General features: G+C 46.7%; 1 protein-coding gene across 1 annotated transcript in view; it reads left to right on the forward strand.

Annotated features, from left to right (window-relative positions):
• The first annotated feature begins 3,765 nt into the window (after window positions 1–3,765).
• The window catches only part of LOC141273399 (alpha-2-macroglobulin-like protein 1), a 131,368-nt gene continuing 115,893 nt past the window's right edge, over window positions 3,766–19,240 (forward strand). The window contains exon 1 of the mRNA XM_073685169.1: window positions 3,766–3,972. Within this exon, the coding sequence (XP_073541270.1) occupies window positions 3,905–3,972 (68 nt within the window). The 5' untranslated portion in view covers window positions 3,766–3,904. The remainder of the gene's footprint in view (window positions 3,973–19,240) is intronic.

Here is a 19,240-nt window from a genome sequence, read left to right on the forward strand (position 1 = left end):
TCTTACTAAGGTGAGAGAAAAGCAGGAGGCGCACTACAACAAAAACGCGCCTGCAGAACCTTTCACACCTGGTGAAACAGTATTGAAAAGGAAAAGACGAAATCACAAACTTGATGACCAGTGGGAGAGAGAACCCTACACTGTGTTACCGTCAAGGTTTGATAACAAGAAGACTTGCATAATCAGTCAAGATGGAGGAAGAATGTCTGCTACAGTGTCCAGGGACCACCTAAAGTTGTGTCCAGATTTACTGAAACCCCAAGAAGAAGTGCCTCTCACCAAACCGGAGGAGCCTAAAGAAGTGGTGATCCACACTGACTTAGGAGATTTCCCGGCAGATTGGCCTCGACTAGGAGGAGCTGTAGTTATCCCTGTAATCACCTTCTACCCATAGCAAGAAGAACCTATAAGTGCTGCAGAAGAGCCTGCTCAAGCAGAATCCCTGGAAGAAGGATCCCCAGTTGGAACAGAGCAAGAAGGCCCAGCCAATGGTATGCTTGCTAGTCCAGTAGAGAGGTCAATACAGTTATGTAGCCCCTCCACACCTAGTGCTGACACATTTGGAGGTAGTGCACCTACTAGTACATCACGCATCCCGGTACTACGCAAATCAACACATAGCAGGTAAACCCCCTGTCAGGTACACTCAGTAAATAGTCAAATTTCTGGAAATGTAGATAGTTACCCCTGGGGTATTAAATTGAAATGTATTGTATTATATTGTGTACTTTCTTATAAGTATGTCTCTATTATTTTGTGTTTTGCCTAAGGACTTTCTTTATTGCTTACCTAAGAACTTCGTGGCTGAGGACTATGTGCAGCCCAAAAACTGCTGCTTGTAAATAATTGCACTCCCTGGAGTGCCCCTTTAGGTGACCTCAGAAGGAAAACCTGTCTGGAGTGGCTCTATTGGAGGTCCAACTCGGGATCTTCATGCCCTGCAGCCACCCCAGGGCCTACGTTGAGGGTTTGGGAAAGGTCCCTCTAACCACCAAGTACTCTACCCAGTGAGATGGACATCCTGTCTGGGAACCTCACCAAAAGAGACTTGAATTCTGAGGACACTTTGTATTTGTTATTGTTATGCAACATTTAAGAAATGTGCCTCCCATAAAGGGATGATTGTTAATGCGTTGTTCATTGTTCCAGTTGATATAAAATGTACTTCAGCCCGGGAGTGCTGAGCTTTGCTAGGGGGGAATGTGACGCCCAGCTGCGCTTGGTATCATAGATCCTGGAAGAGTGCATTGATGGATTCCTCCACAAGAGGCCCCCATAAACATTCACACATCTCCACCTTCCACCTCAGACCACCAGAGGGAGCCCATTAGGGAAATAAAAAGGGAAGGTGGAGCTAGGTAGCTCAGTCTGGTCTAGTCTGGAGTCGACAGAGAGTGATTCAGCAGTTCCTCTGAGGAGCTCCTGCAGTAGAGAAGCCTGAGAGAAGTTAGTCTGCAGTGGAGCACAGCCCAGACTCAGTTGAGGCTCAGAATAGGGAGCTTTAGGTGTGCCGGCGCCATAAGATCGGTGAAGCGCGGCAAGCTGCCGTTTGTGTGTATAGCCTAGTGAGGGCCCGAGTAGGCCGAAGGCAAGTGGAGAGTTAGTACATAGGGGGCAGAGGAGCTTAACTAGCTCACCCCAAAGAAGCATTTACCGGACACCGGGTCCGAAGCTTACCGGGATCTCTATGACCCAGTAAGGCATAACCGGAATCCCTGGAGAACTACAAGTCCCAGGATCGCTAAAGTGCTGATACGTAACAGAGCCAGGAGACACATAGGCCCCGCAAGTTGAGGAGCGTGTACTCCAAGAAAAGGCCCTACCACAAGGTCAGCCAGCACAGGACAGAGACAAAGTTAGGCCTAGCTCCAGGCAGGTCAGAAACTTACTACGCAGAGGCAAGAAACAGGAGGCCCTACACTCGCTCATTGGGGAGGATCCTGATATGCACCCTTCACCCTACAGTGCTCCGGGATGTGCCTGAATTTCCATCAGTAAAAGGTACTGAAGTGACTATCGTGTCTGTTCCTGTTCTTGCTCTGACCCGGCCGGGTCTAGCCTGTCCTGCATCCCCCTTCATACACTGCCCTGAGGCCTAACTCCACCTGTGGGAAGCTATTCCATCAAGCTGCCTTATCACCGGCCTCAGTGGACTGCGCAGTGCTGGTGATCCTCACTAGAAGCCACAGGTGGCGTCACGAACTTTCATAAAAATAACAAATCTAATATCCACCCTTTTAAAGAGTGACCCCAGGGTACGGGCCCGGGAGCCGACCACCGCGACATCCCCAAAGCCAGGCAAAGGCCCGGGTACTGAGTCATCCCCATCCCCTGGGCTGGTCACAATATTTACACATGCACTACTGTAAAGCAAGGTTAAAGGCAGTCAATGAACAGACATCCGTAATGGCTATACGTTCATTTTAGGAGCGGCCAAGCAAGCACATATCGCGTGTATTATGTATGGTATGACGTGTGATCTGAGAGAGGAGTAGAAGCGAGCTGGTGTCGTCATATGATGAGGATCTGAATCTAGTCAGGGGTATAAATTATAGAGTTGCTCAGGGCTGCATAGAGACATGTTTTTAAAACAAATTTCTTCTGCAAAGACTCTTTTCCTGTAGACCCGGAACAAATATATAATTATCTAAATGAGGCTATGTGCCCACGATGCAGAAATGAAGCAGAAAATTTCTGCAGCATTTCTGCATCTCCCTGGCAGAAAAAACGCATGCAGATTGTGCATGCGTTTTTCCTGCAGAATACATGCGGAATACATGCAGATTCACATGCGTACCCACATGCGTTAACGCATGTGTTTCCGCATGCGGACTGACAAGCACTTTCCAGGCGATAGTATCACTTGGAAAGTGCTTGACAACTAGGTCACACTATATAAATCCATGCAAAAGGCATATATAGTGTGACCGTAAAAATAAAAAAATAAAGCTATACTTACCCCCGATCCCCCGCCGCGTGTGCTGCCGCGTGTGCTGTCGCTCTCGTCCTGGCTTCTTCCGGGTTGCCGGCATCTCGCGAGACAGCCTGCGGTCACATGACCATGATGTCATCTCAGGTCCTGGAAGGAGAAGCGCTGCAGGGGCCGCCGGACAGGTGAATATATTTTTTATTTTATTCTTTTTTTTACAGGTACAATGGTACCCAGGTCTGGATGAGAGTCTTCTCTCCTCCAGAACTGGGTACCATCCGCACATAGAGACGCATATAATCCGCTTGTACAAATGTACAGACACGGATTCTATGCATCTCAATGCAAGTCAATGGCGGCGCTTCCGCTGCGCTTCCGCAAAATTAATGAACATGCTGCGGATTTATTTGCGCTGCAGAAACGCTGCGGAAAAATCTGCAGCATGTGCATTGACATTGCGGAATGCCATTGGGGACCATGGGGTGCGGATTACCATGCGTTTTTGATGCGTTTCCGCTGCGGAAATTCCGCAGCATAAACGCATGAAAAACGCATCGTGGGCACGCAGCCTTAACATGACACTTTTAAAAAGACCTTATGTTTGGCAGAATACCCCTGGTGTCTCATAGTAGACAAAAAGTTTGAAGTTGCTGTTAAACTTGATGACTAAGTTATTTACTAACCCTCATATTGGCCTCGTCCAAGGTTCACTGTTTATTGACTACCGTATGTTTGAGTTGAGAGCTCCACATTGGCACGATTCTCTGAGTGATACAAGAGTAAAACAGATTTGTCTGATAGCAGTTATTTGAACCTGTGTTGCAATGTAATATTTAAGCCAAAATTCCCTCACACAAAAAGACCTCCTGCCCTTAGTCATTTCATCAAAGTCACAGCAGGGGTCTAATCTGCGAAGCCTGAATGTTAGTAGTGTTAGAGAATCTCACAAAAAAGAAGCAAAAGTCTTAACCCAAAATGCGGCTTCTCTTCTTGTCCATATGTGTCTCTATCTTCTCCTTGGAAGAAGCATCACCTTCAGAACCGTGAGTTGATTAACATCTTTTTTACTTGGCTCTTTGCCTAAAAAGATGTGTTGGTCAGAAAAGTAATTCCCAATTTCATGCTAGTTTCATGCTTACATATTTTTTTTTACTTTATACTTTTGAATTCTTCACTTGTTTTACTTTTTCCATATATTAATCTCAATGATTCAACTTCTCATGATAGATTGTATTAAAAGCTAATCATGTAGGAGCTGATAAACATTGAAGTAAATATCTGGTATGTCAAAAAGGATTACCTTTCTGGTGTACCAGACCCCTGCATTGCTGATGCATTGTTAGATGTGGTCCATTACAGATCTGGTTGTTTTGTTTAAATTCTCAGATCATCATTCACATCCAAGACTCATAAAATCATCTTACTAACCAGACATTCTCAAAATTATTTTCCAAATTAATAGCAAGCACCAACATTCTGATATCAACATTAAAGAGAACCTGTCACCATTAAAGTGCGGTTCAATCTACAGGCACCATGTTATAGAGCAGGGGGAGCTGAGTAAATTATTACATAGCTTTGTGAGAAAAGATTCAGTATAACCTGTGTTTTAATTATTTGAATCTCTTCTCTTTTATGGCTTTTTGGTCCAGTAGGCGGTCCCATCAGTGACTGATAGCTGTCTCTCTATGCACTCTTATACATAGAAACCTGCCAGTCCTTGATAGGACCAGCCACTTGACCAATAATCTCACAGAGAGGTTTAATTGATTAAAACCCAGGTTATGCTGAATCTTTTTCCAAAAGAACTATATTTCATTCTATCCAGCCCTGCTTTTAACAGGGTGCCTGCAGATTGGACTGCATTTTCATGGTGACATGTTCCCTTTAAATTATTGAGTTTGTGGAGTGAAAAAGTCTACAAGCTCAAACAATTGACTAGCTAGGAACATTGAACCTTGCCGAAGATCAAACCTTAAAAAAACAGCAAAAATACTACACAGCCCAAAATTATTTGAAGACACCATCTAGTGGACTAAAAATGATGCAGGTCACCACCTCCCACTGCTCAACTAACCAACATAAAAAAACTATTTTTTCTCCATTGAGTTAGCGCTATTTGAACCCAACTGAACTGACTTTTTCCTAGTCCCCTACTTCTTTGACCAGACTATCATATTTCCTATCAGTATTGAGCATTCCTACAAGACAAAGCTTTGTTCACATCTGTGCTATAATTGCCCATAATGGAACAGAATTACAAAATGCTGGCAGATGACAGACGCTTATAGTATCTGATAGAGCCTGAATTGTCTAGCTTTTTCACAAAATCTACAATGGAGCCTCCAATGCAGATGGAAACACAGCCTTAGAGGGGATTTCCGGCCTTAAGACATCAATTAAATATCATTTAGAGAGAACATCAATATCAGATAGGTGGTTATCAAAGACCTGGCACTCCCACCAATCAGCTGTTAACTCCGCCAACCGGATGTAAACGGTGAATAGAGCCACACATCCCTATCTCTAATCTAGTGGCCACTGCCAAGAAATGAAACTCAGCTCCTATTCTCTGCAATAGATGAGCTACAGTTACTGGCAGTGGCAAATACACAGAGAACAAGGCTGTGAGCCTGAATAATAACAGTTGTTGGTGGGGGTGGTAATGATAGGTTAGGTCACCATTAGTCTAATGTTGGAAAAACCCTTTATATATAATAATAATAATAATAATTTTTATTTTTATAGAGCCAACATATTCCGCAGCACTTTACAAATTTTAGGGGGGACTTATACAAACAATACAGAATAAACATATCTCATATCAAAAGGAGTGAGGGCCCTGCTCGCAATCTTACAGTCTATGAGGAAATGGGGAAAACACAAAAGGTAGAAAGTACATATATTGTATAATGCAGCCTAGATATACTAAATAGGATAAATAATACATGGACTGGTCGCCTGCCAGTATGTGTGCAGTCCTGACTGAAGCTATTATGTGCATGGTTGGTATGAACCTGAAATTGAAGAAGATTTTAATATGGGGGAAAACTGGGACGGACAACTGGGATGGACAGATAGTGTGTGGAGGCGATACGCCAGGCTAAAGAAATGTGTTTTTAGGGTCCACTTGAAACTGTGGGTATTTTGAATTAATCGAACTGTCCTGGGTAGTGCATTCCAAATAATTGGCGCAGCACGCGAGAAATCTTGGAGACGGGAGTGGGAAGTTCGGATTATGGAGGATTTTAGTTTTAAGTCACTGGTAGTGTTGAGCCACCCCCGTAGTGTTCGGGTTCGGTTCGTCGAACACCGGGATGTTCGAGGAACTGTTCGTCGAACTGTTCGTCGAACACCTTAGAACACCGTCGAACACCGTTAAAACCAATGGCAGGCAAACAAAAACACATATAAACACATAGAAAACACCTGCAAAGGTGTCCAAAAGCTGACAAACTGCTCAGAAGACACTCTCTTTAAAAAAGCCGGCCGGCAAATTCAGCAGCGGCATACACCGGTACCCGACAATTTAGACATGAAGGAATAGAGCATCACACATAGATTAGATAGATAGAAACATGTCAGTCACACATATAAGAAGCACAGTGACAGTGTTGGTTACTGCACTTGTCATTTAGTGTAAAGAATTTATTAAAAAAAATATTAGTGTTTTCATGCACTGTCTCTTTAAAAAAGCCGGCCGGCAATTCAGCATCTGTACCCGACAATTTAGAACAGAAAGAATAGAGCTTCACACATAGATTAGATAGATAGAAACATGTCAGTCACATATATAATAAGTACAGTGATAGTGTTGCTTACTGTACTTGTCATTTAGTGTAAAGGATTTATTTAAAAAAATAATAGTGTTTTCATGCACTGTCTCTTTAAAAAAGCCGGCCGGCAATTCAGCAGCGGTACCCGACAATTTAGAACAGAAAGATAGAGCATCACACATAGATTAGATAGATAGAAACATGTCAGTCACATATATATGAAGTACAGTGATAGTGTTGGTTACTGTACTTGTCATTTAGTATTAAAATAAAGGATTTATTATTAAAAAAATTGGCGTGGGGTTCCCCTTAATTTTAGGCTCTAGCGGAGGTTAAGCAGACGGCTGGGGCAGATGTTTGAAGCCTGGGAAGGGGGTAATACCCATGGAGCTTCCCAGGCTACTAATATCAGCCCCCAGCTGAATACATAGCCTTTACTAGCTATTAAAATGGGGGACCCCCCAAAAAAAATGACGTGGGGTCCCCCCTAATTTAATAGCTAGCAAAGGCTAGGCAGACAGCTGGGGGCTGATATTAATAGCCCAGGAAGGGAGCCATGAATATTGGCCCCCTCCCAGGCTAGAAACACCAGCCGTCAGCCGCCCCAGAAATGGCGCATTCATAGGATGCGCCAATTCTGGCACTTAGCCTCGCTCTTCCACGCTGCCCTGGTGCGGTGGCAGGGGGTAATAGGGTTGGGGTTGATGTCAGCTTATAATGCCAGCTGACATCAAGCCCAGATTAGTAATGGAGAGGCGTCTATAAGACACCCCCATTACTAACCCCATAGTCAAAGTTAAAAAAAACACAAACACCCAGAATAAAGTCCTTTAATTGAAATAAAGACACAATCCTTTATTGTTCTAAATTAAACCATACTTACCATCACGCCCATTCCATCTGAAGCCAACGATCTCCTGCAATAAAAGAAAAATAATAAAGCAACCTCATCCTTACCTTTCCATGGTTCCCACGACAGCTTCAGCTCTGCTACATCGAGATGACAGGCTGGACCGCAGCAGAACGCTGCCATCCAGCCTGTCATCCCGCAGACACTGAGAAGCGCAGGCTTGCTTGCGCTGCTCAGCGTCTCTCTGTGACGACATCCAGATGAGCCGAGTTCATGTCCAATGAACTCGGCTCACCTCATGCACGTCACTGACAGCGTGGGAAAATTCTCACGCTGAAGCGCTGATTGCAGGAGAATTTTCCCACGCTGTCAGTGACGTGCAGGAGGTGAGCTGAGTTCATTGGACATGAGCTCACCTCATGCACATTACTGACAGAGTGGGAGAATTCTCCTGCACTCAGCACTTCAGCGTGAGAATTTTCCCACGCTGTCAGTGACGTGCATGAGGTGAGCCGAGTTCATTGGACATGACCTTGGCTCATCTGGATGCCGTCACAGCGAGACAGTGAGGAGCGCAAGCATGCCTGCGCTTCTCAGTGTCTGCGGGATGACAGACTGGATGGCAGCGTTCTGCTGCGGTCCAGCCAGTCATCTCGATGTAGCAGAGCTGAAGCTGTCGTGGGAACCATGGAAAGGTAAGGATGAGGTTGGTTTATTATTTTTCTTTTATTGCAGGAGATCGTTGGCTTCAGCTGGAATGGGTGTGATGGTAAGTATGGTTTAATTTAGAACAATAAAGAATTGTGTCTTTATTTCAATTAAAGGACTTTATTCTGGGTGTTGTGTTTTTTTTAAATACTTTACTAGAAATTCATGGCGGTCATGTCTAATACTGGCGTGACCCCATGAATTTTGGGCTTGGGGCCAGCTGATAATACCAAGCTGGCCCTAACCCCTTTATTACCCAGTGAGCCACCGCACCAGGGCCCTGGATGAGTTGGGTACAGCGCCAGAAGATGGCGCTTCTATGAACGCGCCATTTTCCGGGGTGGCTGCGGACTGCAATTTGTAGCGGGGGGGGGCCCAGAAAGCTTGGGCCTCCCTGCGCTGCAGATTCCAGCCCCCAGCTGCCTAGTTGTACCTGGCTGGACACAAAAATAGGGCGAAGCCCCACGTACTTTTTTTTTAATTATTTCATGAAATTCATGAAATAATTAAGAAAAAAAGGCCTTCCCTATATTGTTGTGTCCGGCCAGGTACAAATAGGCAGCTGGTGGTTGGGGGCAGCCCGTTCCTGCCTGCTGCACCTGGCTGGACACAAATATAGTGCGAAGCCCCACTTCAATTTTTTTTAATTATTTCATGAAATTCATGAAATAATTAAGAAAAAAAGGGCTTCCCTATATTGTTGTGTCCGGCCAGGTACAAATAGGCAGCTGGTGGATGGGGGCAGCCCGTTCCTGCCTGCTGTACCTGGCTGGACACAAATATAGTGCGAAGCCCCACTTCAATTTTTTTAAATTATTTCAGGAAATTCATGAAATAATTAAAAAAAAATTGACGCCTGCGCTTCTCAGTGTCTGCGGGATGAGAGGCTGGATGGCAGCGTTCTGCTGCGGTCCAGCCTGTCATCTCGATGTAGCAGAGCTGAAGCTGTCGTGGGAACCATGGAAAGGTAAGGATGAGGTTGCTTTATTATTTTTCTTTTATTGCAGGAGATCGTTGGCTTCAGCTGGAATGGGCGTGACGGTAAGTATGGTTTAATTTAGAACAATAAAGGATTGTGTCTTTATTTCAATTAAAGGACTTTATTCTGGGTGTTTGTGTTTTTTTTAACTTTGACTATGGGGTTAGTAATGGGGGTGTCTTATAGACGCCTCTCCATTACTAACCTGGGCTTGATGTCAGCTGGCATTATAAGCTGACATCAACCCCAACCCTATTACCCCCTGCCACCGCACCAGGGCAGCGTGGAAGAGCGAGGCTAAGTGCCAGAATTGGCGCATCCTATGAATACGCCATTTCTGGGGCGGCTGACGGCTGGTGTTTCTAGCCTGGGAGGGGGCCAATATTCATGGCTCCCTTCCTGGGCTATTAATATCAGCCCCCAGCTGTCTGCCTAGCCTTTGCTAGCTATTAAATTAGGGGGGACCCCACGTCATTTTTTTTGGGGGGTCCCCCATTTTAATAGCTAGTAAAGGCTATGTATTCAGCTGGGGGCTGATATTAGTAGCCTGGGAAGCTCCGTGGGTATTACCCCCTTCCCAGGCTTCAAACATCTGCCCCAGCCGTCTGCTTAACCTCCGCTAGAGCCTAAAATTAAGGGGAACCCCACGCCAATTTTTTTAATAATAAATCCTTTATTTTAATACTAAATGACAAGTACAGTAACCAACACTATCACTGTACTTCATATATATGTGACTGACATGTTTCTATCTATCTAATCTATGTGTGAAGCTCTATTCTGTCTGTTATAAATTGTCGGGTACCGCTGCTGAATTGCCGGCCGGCTTTTTTAAAGAGACGGTGCATGAAAACACTATTATTTTTTTTGCTAAATCCTTTACGCTAAATGACAAGTACAGTAAGCAGCACTTTCACTGTACTTCGTATATATGTGGCTGACATGTTTATATCTATCTAATCTATGTGTGAAGCTCTATTCTTTCGGTTCTAAATTGTCGGGTACAGGTGTATGCCGCTGCTGAATTGCCGGCTTTTCATGTTTCACTGTTGGCACTGTTCCCATCGATTTGGGCAATCACTGTAATGCCACAACCACTATGGCTGTGGCATTACAGTGAGTGGCAGACAATCCCTGCATGATTGGTGCTCTAGTGCTCTAAATAGCGCCAGACATGCAGGACACGCTTTTGGTGCACGAACAGTTATCGAACATAACCTCGAACAGCCGAATTTTTTGCAAATCGTTCGGGTTCGTCGAACAACTCGAACACCGCCCAAAACAGCTCGAATTTGAGATTGGCGAACAGTTCTAGTCGAACAACGCTCATCTCTAGTCACTGGCAGAACGGAGGGCACGTGTAGGTGTGGCGCCCCTGAGGGATGCTGCACTTCTCTAATAGAGTGTGGTGTTCCTCCTCTGAAGTAAGAACAGTGCGATGGTCAGGACCCTTCCTTCACATCCAACACCACACTTCTCCCACCAGAGGGGGCTAGAATGCACTAGGTGCTGCCCTCCTGGTTACAGGGAACCAAGAGACAGGGGAACCATTTAGTGGGTGAGGGTGGAGGACTCACATTTTAGTGACACTTTAAATTTCATATTTAATAATAAAGCCATTTTGGTTCTTGATCTTTGGTATTGTGATCTCCCTCCCTGAGCGTGGATCCTGTGTGGGCCTGCAGAGGACGGAGACACAGCCCTCGTACCTTAGCCTTGGGTCGAGGGGCAGGTTGCAGATAATGAATGTCTCAACCCGGTCAAGGACCATGACCAAGAAGGCCTGGAGCTCAAGAGTGTAGCTCCACAGCAAATGGATCCCAGGGAGGATGCAGACGGAGCGGTATACACCACCTGTCCTCACCACCTGATATACTCAGAGGGAGTCCAGCTGCAAGAGGGGTACCAGCCCCTGACACCCGACCTTGCTAGTCAACGTCCTGGTCGGGAAAGCCCGGTAGGCCCTGAGGATCCCACCGGGTAACAGAAGGAGTGGAGCTGCCGCCCATACCCTTTTTCTGAGAGGAGTTCAGATGGAGACCCAGCCTATCTACAAACACACAGACAGGAAAGTACCCGGTCTGCAGTCTAGGAACACTCTGGTGCGGGGTCCTGATTGAACGCTGGACTTACTCGGAGGTTGTCGGACACTCGTCTCTGGTGACCGCAGAACTCCGCGAGGAGCAGGAAGTCGCCTTCCTGCTGCCATCTCTTTCGTGAGTAAAGCCTTGGAAGTTCACCCCTATGGCCTCCGGACTCTTTATTCTGCATTACATCGCACTACGCAGCACCAGGCCTCCTATACTACTACCCCCGTCATCCTGTCCCTCTGCCCTGAGGCCTTTCTCCGCCTGTGGGGAGTAGTAACAACTACGGCTGCCATAACACCATGCCTCAGCGGACTGCAGCGGCGCTGGTGGCCTTCACCAGGTGCCACAGGTGGCGTAGTCGAGATCAGCCACTCAACCCGGATAAGCCCATACCATCTCTTTTTGTTTTAGTGTGACGACCCTGGGCACGGGTCGGGTCCGGGCCATGGCTGCACCCCATCTCTATATCAAAGGACCCGACCGGAGTCCCCCATCTCCCAGGGTAAGGGCTTACAGAGGACGCACGTGAGTCACACACATTTGGCGTAGTCGGCAGGATCGCATGCCCGCAGCAAAGGAAGGAATTACCCATTGCTACCGGGTACTGTGTGCCTTACACCTTGGACTGTCGTATTCACTTAAAATGGCGCCCGCCCAAGAAGAACAGGCGCAATAATGCTGTGGAAAGATGGCCTTCTGACACCTCCCATCGTGGGCTGGGCTCCTGTTTGGCGCCAAAAGTGTGGACCGCCCCTTCCATCAGAGACTGTCCGCGGTGTAATGCCCATCAAACCGGATGGGCTGAACGAAGGCGGGCCTGTCAGCATGCCGCCCAGGAACCGCCCCAAAAGAGGAGGAAGAAGAAAAGCAACAAGGTGCGGCCATTGCAGTCGGAGGTTGGCAATCTTCGGGAGTAGACATGGACGCTTCTGGAGCGCAACCTACGGAGCCTTCCGAACCCGGTCCAGGTCCTTCCCCCAGCAGGGAGTGAGGCAGCAAGATCATAACAGCGGGAGATTTAGAGTTTCTCCACCAGGAAGCCCCGGGTCTTGTGCGGAGACAGAAAGAGGCCCAGGAGGCGGCGACTGCTGCGTGGCGGGAAGAAATGCTGCACGCATCCGGGCCCGCCGCCAAGGAGCTGAAACTCAGGGAGACACGGTGACAGAGGTCGTGAGCGGCCCAGAGGCGGGTGAGTGTGTAACCCTTGCCCCGTCTGCTGAGCCTACCGTTCCCATACTGGACCTCAAGACCGAATATCTCCTGCCCGGCGCGGTCACCTGGCAGCAGGTCTTTGCCCCGGAGCTGCAAGCTTCAGCCATAGGCGGAGACCTGCGCTGCCACCCAACTCCCGAATCGGAAGCGCCTGAGGCTGCTGGGGTGTCCCCGACCCCAACCCGGACTGGTCCACACTTGCAGAGGACCCGCAGCAACCCCTAATGACACCGCTAACCGCACCAACAGTCACCTGGCTGGAGGCTGAGGAGTGGGCCTGGGACAACCAGGGGGTGGACCTGATGGGCTTCCCCTGGGAGACCCGGGCTGAAGCGCAGAGGAGGAGTGAGCGGTGCCGTGAGCAGATCCTCCAACTCACTCGGGAGCAACGCCAGAAGGAGGTCCGCTGCGAGCGCCTCGAGGTGCGGGCCAAAGCTGCCAAGTCCCGGGCCCGACAGGAAGAGGCAACCCGTCCAAGTCCCCGTGTGGAAGGGCAAGTCGTCTGCTTCCACCATAAGGTGGGATGGGGGTTCATAAGGAGTCCCCAGTACCAGGACGACGTCTTCGTCAGCAGGCGGGACGTCGAGCCGCGTTTGAAGAAGGGACACCCTGGCCGGAACCTCTTCCAGGGTGATGTAGTTACGTACTCTTGCCACCATGGGGTGCGGGGGTGGTACGCCCTGGATGTTCACAAGGTGTCCGGGAGCGATGCCCCCTTGCGCTCAGCCTCAGAGGACCGGTCAGCCTCCGTCGGGAGGAACCAGCCTTTTCCCAGGAGGGAACCCGAGATTTAAGCAGCCCCGGAGGCTGTAACCTGTTAAAAGTTATTATGTTAACATTTATGTTTTAATTTTCTATTTACGGTTTCTAGAGACATTGGTCCCTGCGGACTTGCAGCAAACAGACTCCTTTCTTGTACATAGTTTGCATCTCTTTAGGTGCTCCTTATTGGTTTTATGTAAAACCGCGTATATATTTCTACCTCAGAAGAAAAACCTGTCTGGGTGGCTCTACTGGAGGTCCAACTCAGGATCTTCATGCCCTGCAGCCACCCCAGGGCCCACGTTGGGGGTTTGGGACAGGTCCCTTGCACTTCTGAACTGACTCATCGTCCTTGCACTTTAACCCGTCTGTCTGCATATGAATGTCTCCGGAAAATGCTAGCACTTTTATAATTTTATACTTTTATACTCTTGTATTTTTGTGTTATATTATTATGTTCGAAACGTTAAAGAAGATGTGCCTCCCATAAAGGGAAGATGGTTTATTGTTATATAAAAAGAAAACTTTCCTAGGTCTTACTCTTTTGCAGCCCGCGGACGTGCTGTGTTTCACCATCAGGGAATGTGGTGCCCCTGAGGGTTCGACCGCCACAGGGATGCTGCACTTCTCTAATGGAGTGTAGTGTTCCTCCTCTGAGGTAAGAACAGTGCGATGGTCAGGACCATTCCTTCACATCCAACACCACACTTCTCCCACCAGAGGGGGCTAGAATGCACTAGGTGCTGCCCTCCTGGTTACAGGTAGACTGGGGAACCAAGAGACAGGGGAACCATACCATTTAGTGGGTGAGGGTGGAGGACTCACATTTTAGTGACACTTTAAAATTTCATATTTAATAATAACGCCATTTTGGTTCTTGGTCTTTGGTATTGTGATCTCCCTCCCTGAGCGTGGATCCTGTGTGGGCCTGCAGAGGACGGAGACACGGCCCTCGTACCTTAGCCTTGGGTCGAGGGGCAGGTTGCAGATAATGAATGTCTCAACCCGGTCAAGGACCATGACCAAGAAGGCCTGGAGCTCAGGAGTGTAGCTCCACAGCAAATGGATCCCAGGGAAGATGCAGATGGAGCGGTATATGCCACCTGTCCTCACCACCTGATATACTCAGAGGGAGTACGGCTGCAAGAGGGGTACTGGCCCCCGACACCCGACCTTGCTAGTCTACGTCCTGGTCGGGAAAGCCCGGTAGGCCCTGGGGATCCCACCGGGTAACAGAAGGAGCGGAGCTGCCACCCATACCCTTTTTCTGAGAGGAGTTCAGAGGGATACCCAGCCTATCTACACACACACAGACAGGAAAGTACCCGGTCTGCAGTCTAGGAACATTCTGGTGCGGGGTCCTGATTGAACGCTGGACTTACTCGGAGGTTGTCGGACCCTCGTCTCTGGTGACCGCAGAACTCCGCGAGGAGCAGGGAGTTTCCTTCCTACTGCCATCTCTTTCGTGAGTAAAGCCTTGGAAGTTCATAACACCATGCCTCAGCGGACTGCAGCGGTGCTGGTGGCCTTCACCAGGTGCCACAGGTGGCGTAGTCGAGATCAGCCACTCAACCCGGATAAACCCGTACCATCTCTATTTGTTTTAGTGTGACGACGCTGGGCACGGGTCGGGTCCGGGTCACGGCTGCACCCCATCTCCCGAGTCCCCCATCTCCCAGGGTAAGGGCTTACAGGGGACGCACGTGAGTCACACATAGGGTAGTAGACTGAGGCAAGGGAGGAGATATAGGGGGGTACTGAAGCATGGAGCGCTTTGTGGGTAAGCGTGATAAGTTTAAATTGAACTCTATATTGGATGGGTAACCAATGCAATGACTGGCACAGGGAAGAGGCATCGGTGTAGCGGTTGGCGAGGAATATGATACTGGCTGCTGCGTTAAGGACGGATTGGAGAGGGGAGAGTTTAGTAAGAGGGAGCCCGATAAGTAGAGAGTTGCAGTAGTCCAGACGGGAATGAATAAGAGCTACAGTAAGAGTTTTTGCCGAGTCAAAGGTGAGAAAAGTCCTGATTCTTGAGATGTTTTTGAGGTGTAGATTACATGAACGAGCCAGTGATTTGATGTGAGGAGTGAAGGAAAGATCTGAGTCAAAAAGTACCCCAAGACAGCGGGCTTGTTGCTGGGGAGTAATGGTTGAGCCACAAACGGAAATGGCAATATCGGGCACAGGTAGGATAGTGGAGGGGGGAAATACGAGTAGTTCTGTTTTTGACAGATTCAGTTTTAGACAGAGGGAGGACATAATGTTAGACACAGCAGAAAGACAATCACTGGTCTTTTGTAGTAATGCAGGGGTGATGTCTGGAGCAGAGGTGTATAATTGGGTGTTATCAGCATAGAGATGGTACTGAAAACCGAATCTGCTGATTGTTTGTCCAATGGGAGCAGTGTATATTGAGAAAAGAAGGGGGCCTAGGACTGATCCTTGAGGAACCCCGACAGTAAGGGAAAGGAGAGAGGAGGAGGAGCCGCGAAAGACACAGAGAAGGAGCGGTCAGAGAGATAGGAGGAGAACCAGGAGAGAACAGTGTCCTTGAGGCCAATAGTGCGGAGCATAGTGAGGAGGAGCTGGTGATCCACAGTGTCGAATGCTGCAGAGAGATCCAGGAGAATCAGCATCGAGTAGTGACCATTAGATTTAGCTGTTAGTAGATCATTAGAGACTTTAGTGAGGGCAGTTTCAGTAGAATGTAAAGAGCGGAAACCAGATTGTAAAGGGTCAAGAAGAGAGTTGTCTGACAGACAGCGGATTAGACGGGAATGGACCAGGCGTTCCGGGAGTTTAGAGATAAAGGGAAGATTGGAAACAGGTCTGTAGTTGGCCGTGCAGTTCTGGTCAAGGGATGTTTTTTAAGTAATGGATGTATGCTGGCGTGTTTAAAAGAAGAGGGAAAGATACCAGATGAGAGGGAGAGGTTGAAAATTTTAGTTAGGTGAGTGGTGACAGCTGGAGCAAGGGACTGAAGGAGATGTGAGAGAATAGGGACACTGGTACAGGTGGTAGGGCGATAAGATGCAAGGAGCCTGATCACTTCATCTTCCGTGACTGGTTCGAAATCAGAAAGTGAGCAAGATACAATGTCGCAGGGGAGCGCATGCATAACGTTTGGGGATTAGGAGAAAATTTCCTGTCGGATATGGTCAATTTTTTCTTTGAAATAATTGGCCAGATCGTCTGCGCTGAGGTCGGTGATCGGGGCCTGTGCTGTTTGATTGAGGAGAGAATGAAACGTGTCAAAGAGTCGTTTAGGATTATTGGAAAGTGAGATGATGAGGTTGTTAAAGTAGGTTTGTTTGGAGAGGTGAAGCGCAGAGTTATATGTTTGCAGCATAAATTTATAATGGGGGAAATCTTCGGGCAGATTAGATTTTCTCCACAGCCTTTCAGCGCACCTGGAACACCGCTGGAGAAGACGTGTTTGAGGCGTGTGCCAGGGTTGTCGCCGTCTATGCCGAATTGTTCTTTGTGTAGGAGGTGCGGCTTCATCCAGGACGCATAGTATTATTTTGTTATAATGCTTCAATGCAGAGTCGGGACATGAGACGGAGGAGATTGGAGCCAATGATGATTGCAACTTTTTCATAAATTTCTGGGTGTTAATGGCGCGTATATTTCTATAAGTGTGGAAAGTGGGGGGGTCTTGAGTAGAGTCACAGTTCTTGACAGAGAATGAAAGAAGATTATGGTTAGACAGTGGAAGGGGAGAGTTAGTAAAGTCATGTACTGAGCAAAGCCGGGAGAAGATCAGGTCCAATGTGTTCCCGTCCTCATGTGTAGGAGAATTAGCAAGCTGATTGTCAATTACAGAATAGCAATTATTTGGCTGCATTTTATAATTATACTTCTTTTGGTGTACTCTTTAATTAGATGTTTTCATTTTTGTTCTTTTTTTAAAAACAAAAAATCAGTTCAGGAATCAGCATGATCAAGGAATTCAATATATTCTAAATAACAAAAGACTGACCATAATTTCCAAATAGAAAACTGGTGTGTACAGGTGCATACATTAAAGTAAGCATCTCTATACATAACAAATAAAATTGCACTCTGTAGCGCTCAATTTGATCATTCTGCATTCATAACATTGTTATACATATTCTCTCTCTCTCTTTTTGATGCCTTCAGTGTGAATGTACAATTTTCATAGTCTTGAAAATGCAGAAAAATCTTTAAATGAGAAGGTGTGTCCAAACTTTTGGTCTGTACTGTATATATATACAGTTATATGCAAAAGTTTGGGCACCCCTATTAATCTTAAGCTTATTGTTTTATAAAAATTGGTGTTTTTGCAACAGCTATTTCAGTTTGATATATGTAATAACTGTTGGACACAGTAATGTTTCTGCCTTGAAATGAGGTTTATTGTACTAACAGAAAATGTGCAATCTGCATTCAAACAAAATTTGACAGGTGCATAAGTATGGGCACCTCACCAGAAAAGTGACATTAATATTTAGTAGATCCTCCATTTGCAAAAATAACAGCCTCTAGTCGCTTCCTGTAGCTTTTAATGAGTTCCTGGATCCTGGATGAAGGTATTTTTGACCATTCCTCTTTACAAAACAATTCCAGTTCAGTTAAGTTTGATGGTCGCCGAGCATGAACAGCCCTCTTCAAATGATCCCACAGATGTTCAATGATATTCAGGTCTGGGGACTGGGATGGCCATTCCAGAACATTGTAATTGTTCCTCTGCATGAATGCCTGAGTAGATTTGGAGCGGTGTTTTGGATCATTATCTTGCTGAAAGATTCATCCCCTGCGTAGCTTCAACTTTATCACTGATTCTTGAACATTATTGTCAAGAATCTGCTGATACTGAGTGGAATCCATGCGTCCCTCAACTTTAACAAGATTCCCGGTGCCGGCATTGGCCACACAGCCACAAAGCATGATGGAACCTCCACCAAATTTTACTGTGGGTAGCAAGTGTTTTTCTTGGAATGCTGTGTTTTTTTTGCCGCTATGCATAACGCCTTTTTGTATGACCAAACAACTCAATCTTGGTTTCATCAGTCCACAGGACCTTCTTCCAAAAAGAAATTGGCTTCTCCAAATGTGCTTTTGCATACCTCAGCCGACTCTGTTTGTGGCGTGCTTGCAGAAATGGCTTCTTTCGCATCACTCTCCCATACATCTTCTCCTTGTGCAAAGTGCGTTGTATAGTTGACCGATGCACAGTGACACCATCTGCAGCAAGTTGATGCTGCAGCTCTCTGGAGGTGGTCTGAGGATTGTCCTTGACTGATCTCACCATTCTTCTTCTCTGCCTTTTTGATGTTTTACTTGGCCTGCCATTTCTGGCCTTAACAAGAACTGTCCCTGTATTCTTCCATTTCCTTACTATGTTCCTCACAGTGGAAACTGATAGGTTAAATCTCTGAGACAGCTTTTTGTATCCTTCCCCTGAACAACTATGTTGAATAATCTTTGTTTTCAGATCATTTGACAGTTGTTTTGAGGAGCCCATGATGCCACTCTTCAGAGGAGATTCAAACAGGAGAACAACTTGCAAGTGGCCACTTTAAGTAGCTTTTCTCATGATTGCATACACCTGGCTCTGAAGTTCAAAGCTCAATGAGGTTACAAAACCAAAAAAAGTGCTTTAGTAAGTCAGTAAAAAGTAGGTAGGAGTATTTAAAACAAGAAAATGATAAGGGTGCCCATACTTATGCACCTGTCAAATTTTGTTTGAATGCAGATTGCACATTTTCTGTTAGTACAATAAACCTCATTTCAAGGCAGAAACATTACTGTGTCCAGCAGTTATTACATATATCAAACTGAAATAGCTGTTGCAAAAACACCAATTTTTATAAAACATTAAGCTTAAGATTAATAGGGGTGCCCAAACTTTTTCATATAACTGTAATATTACAGACATCTATATCTTAGATTCACCATACCCCAAAC

Source organism: Phyllobates terribilis, unplaced genomic scaffold (assembly GCF_046119375.1).
Source record: "Phyllobates terribilis strain yellow unplaced genomic scaffold, ASM4611937v1 Scaffold_5__5_contigs__length_657084704, whole genome shotgun sequence".
Lineage (NCBI taxonomy): Eukaryota > Metazoa > Chordata > Amphibia > Anura > Dendrobatidae > Phyllobates > Phyllobates terribilis.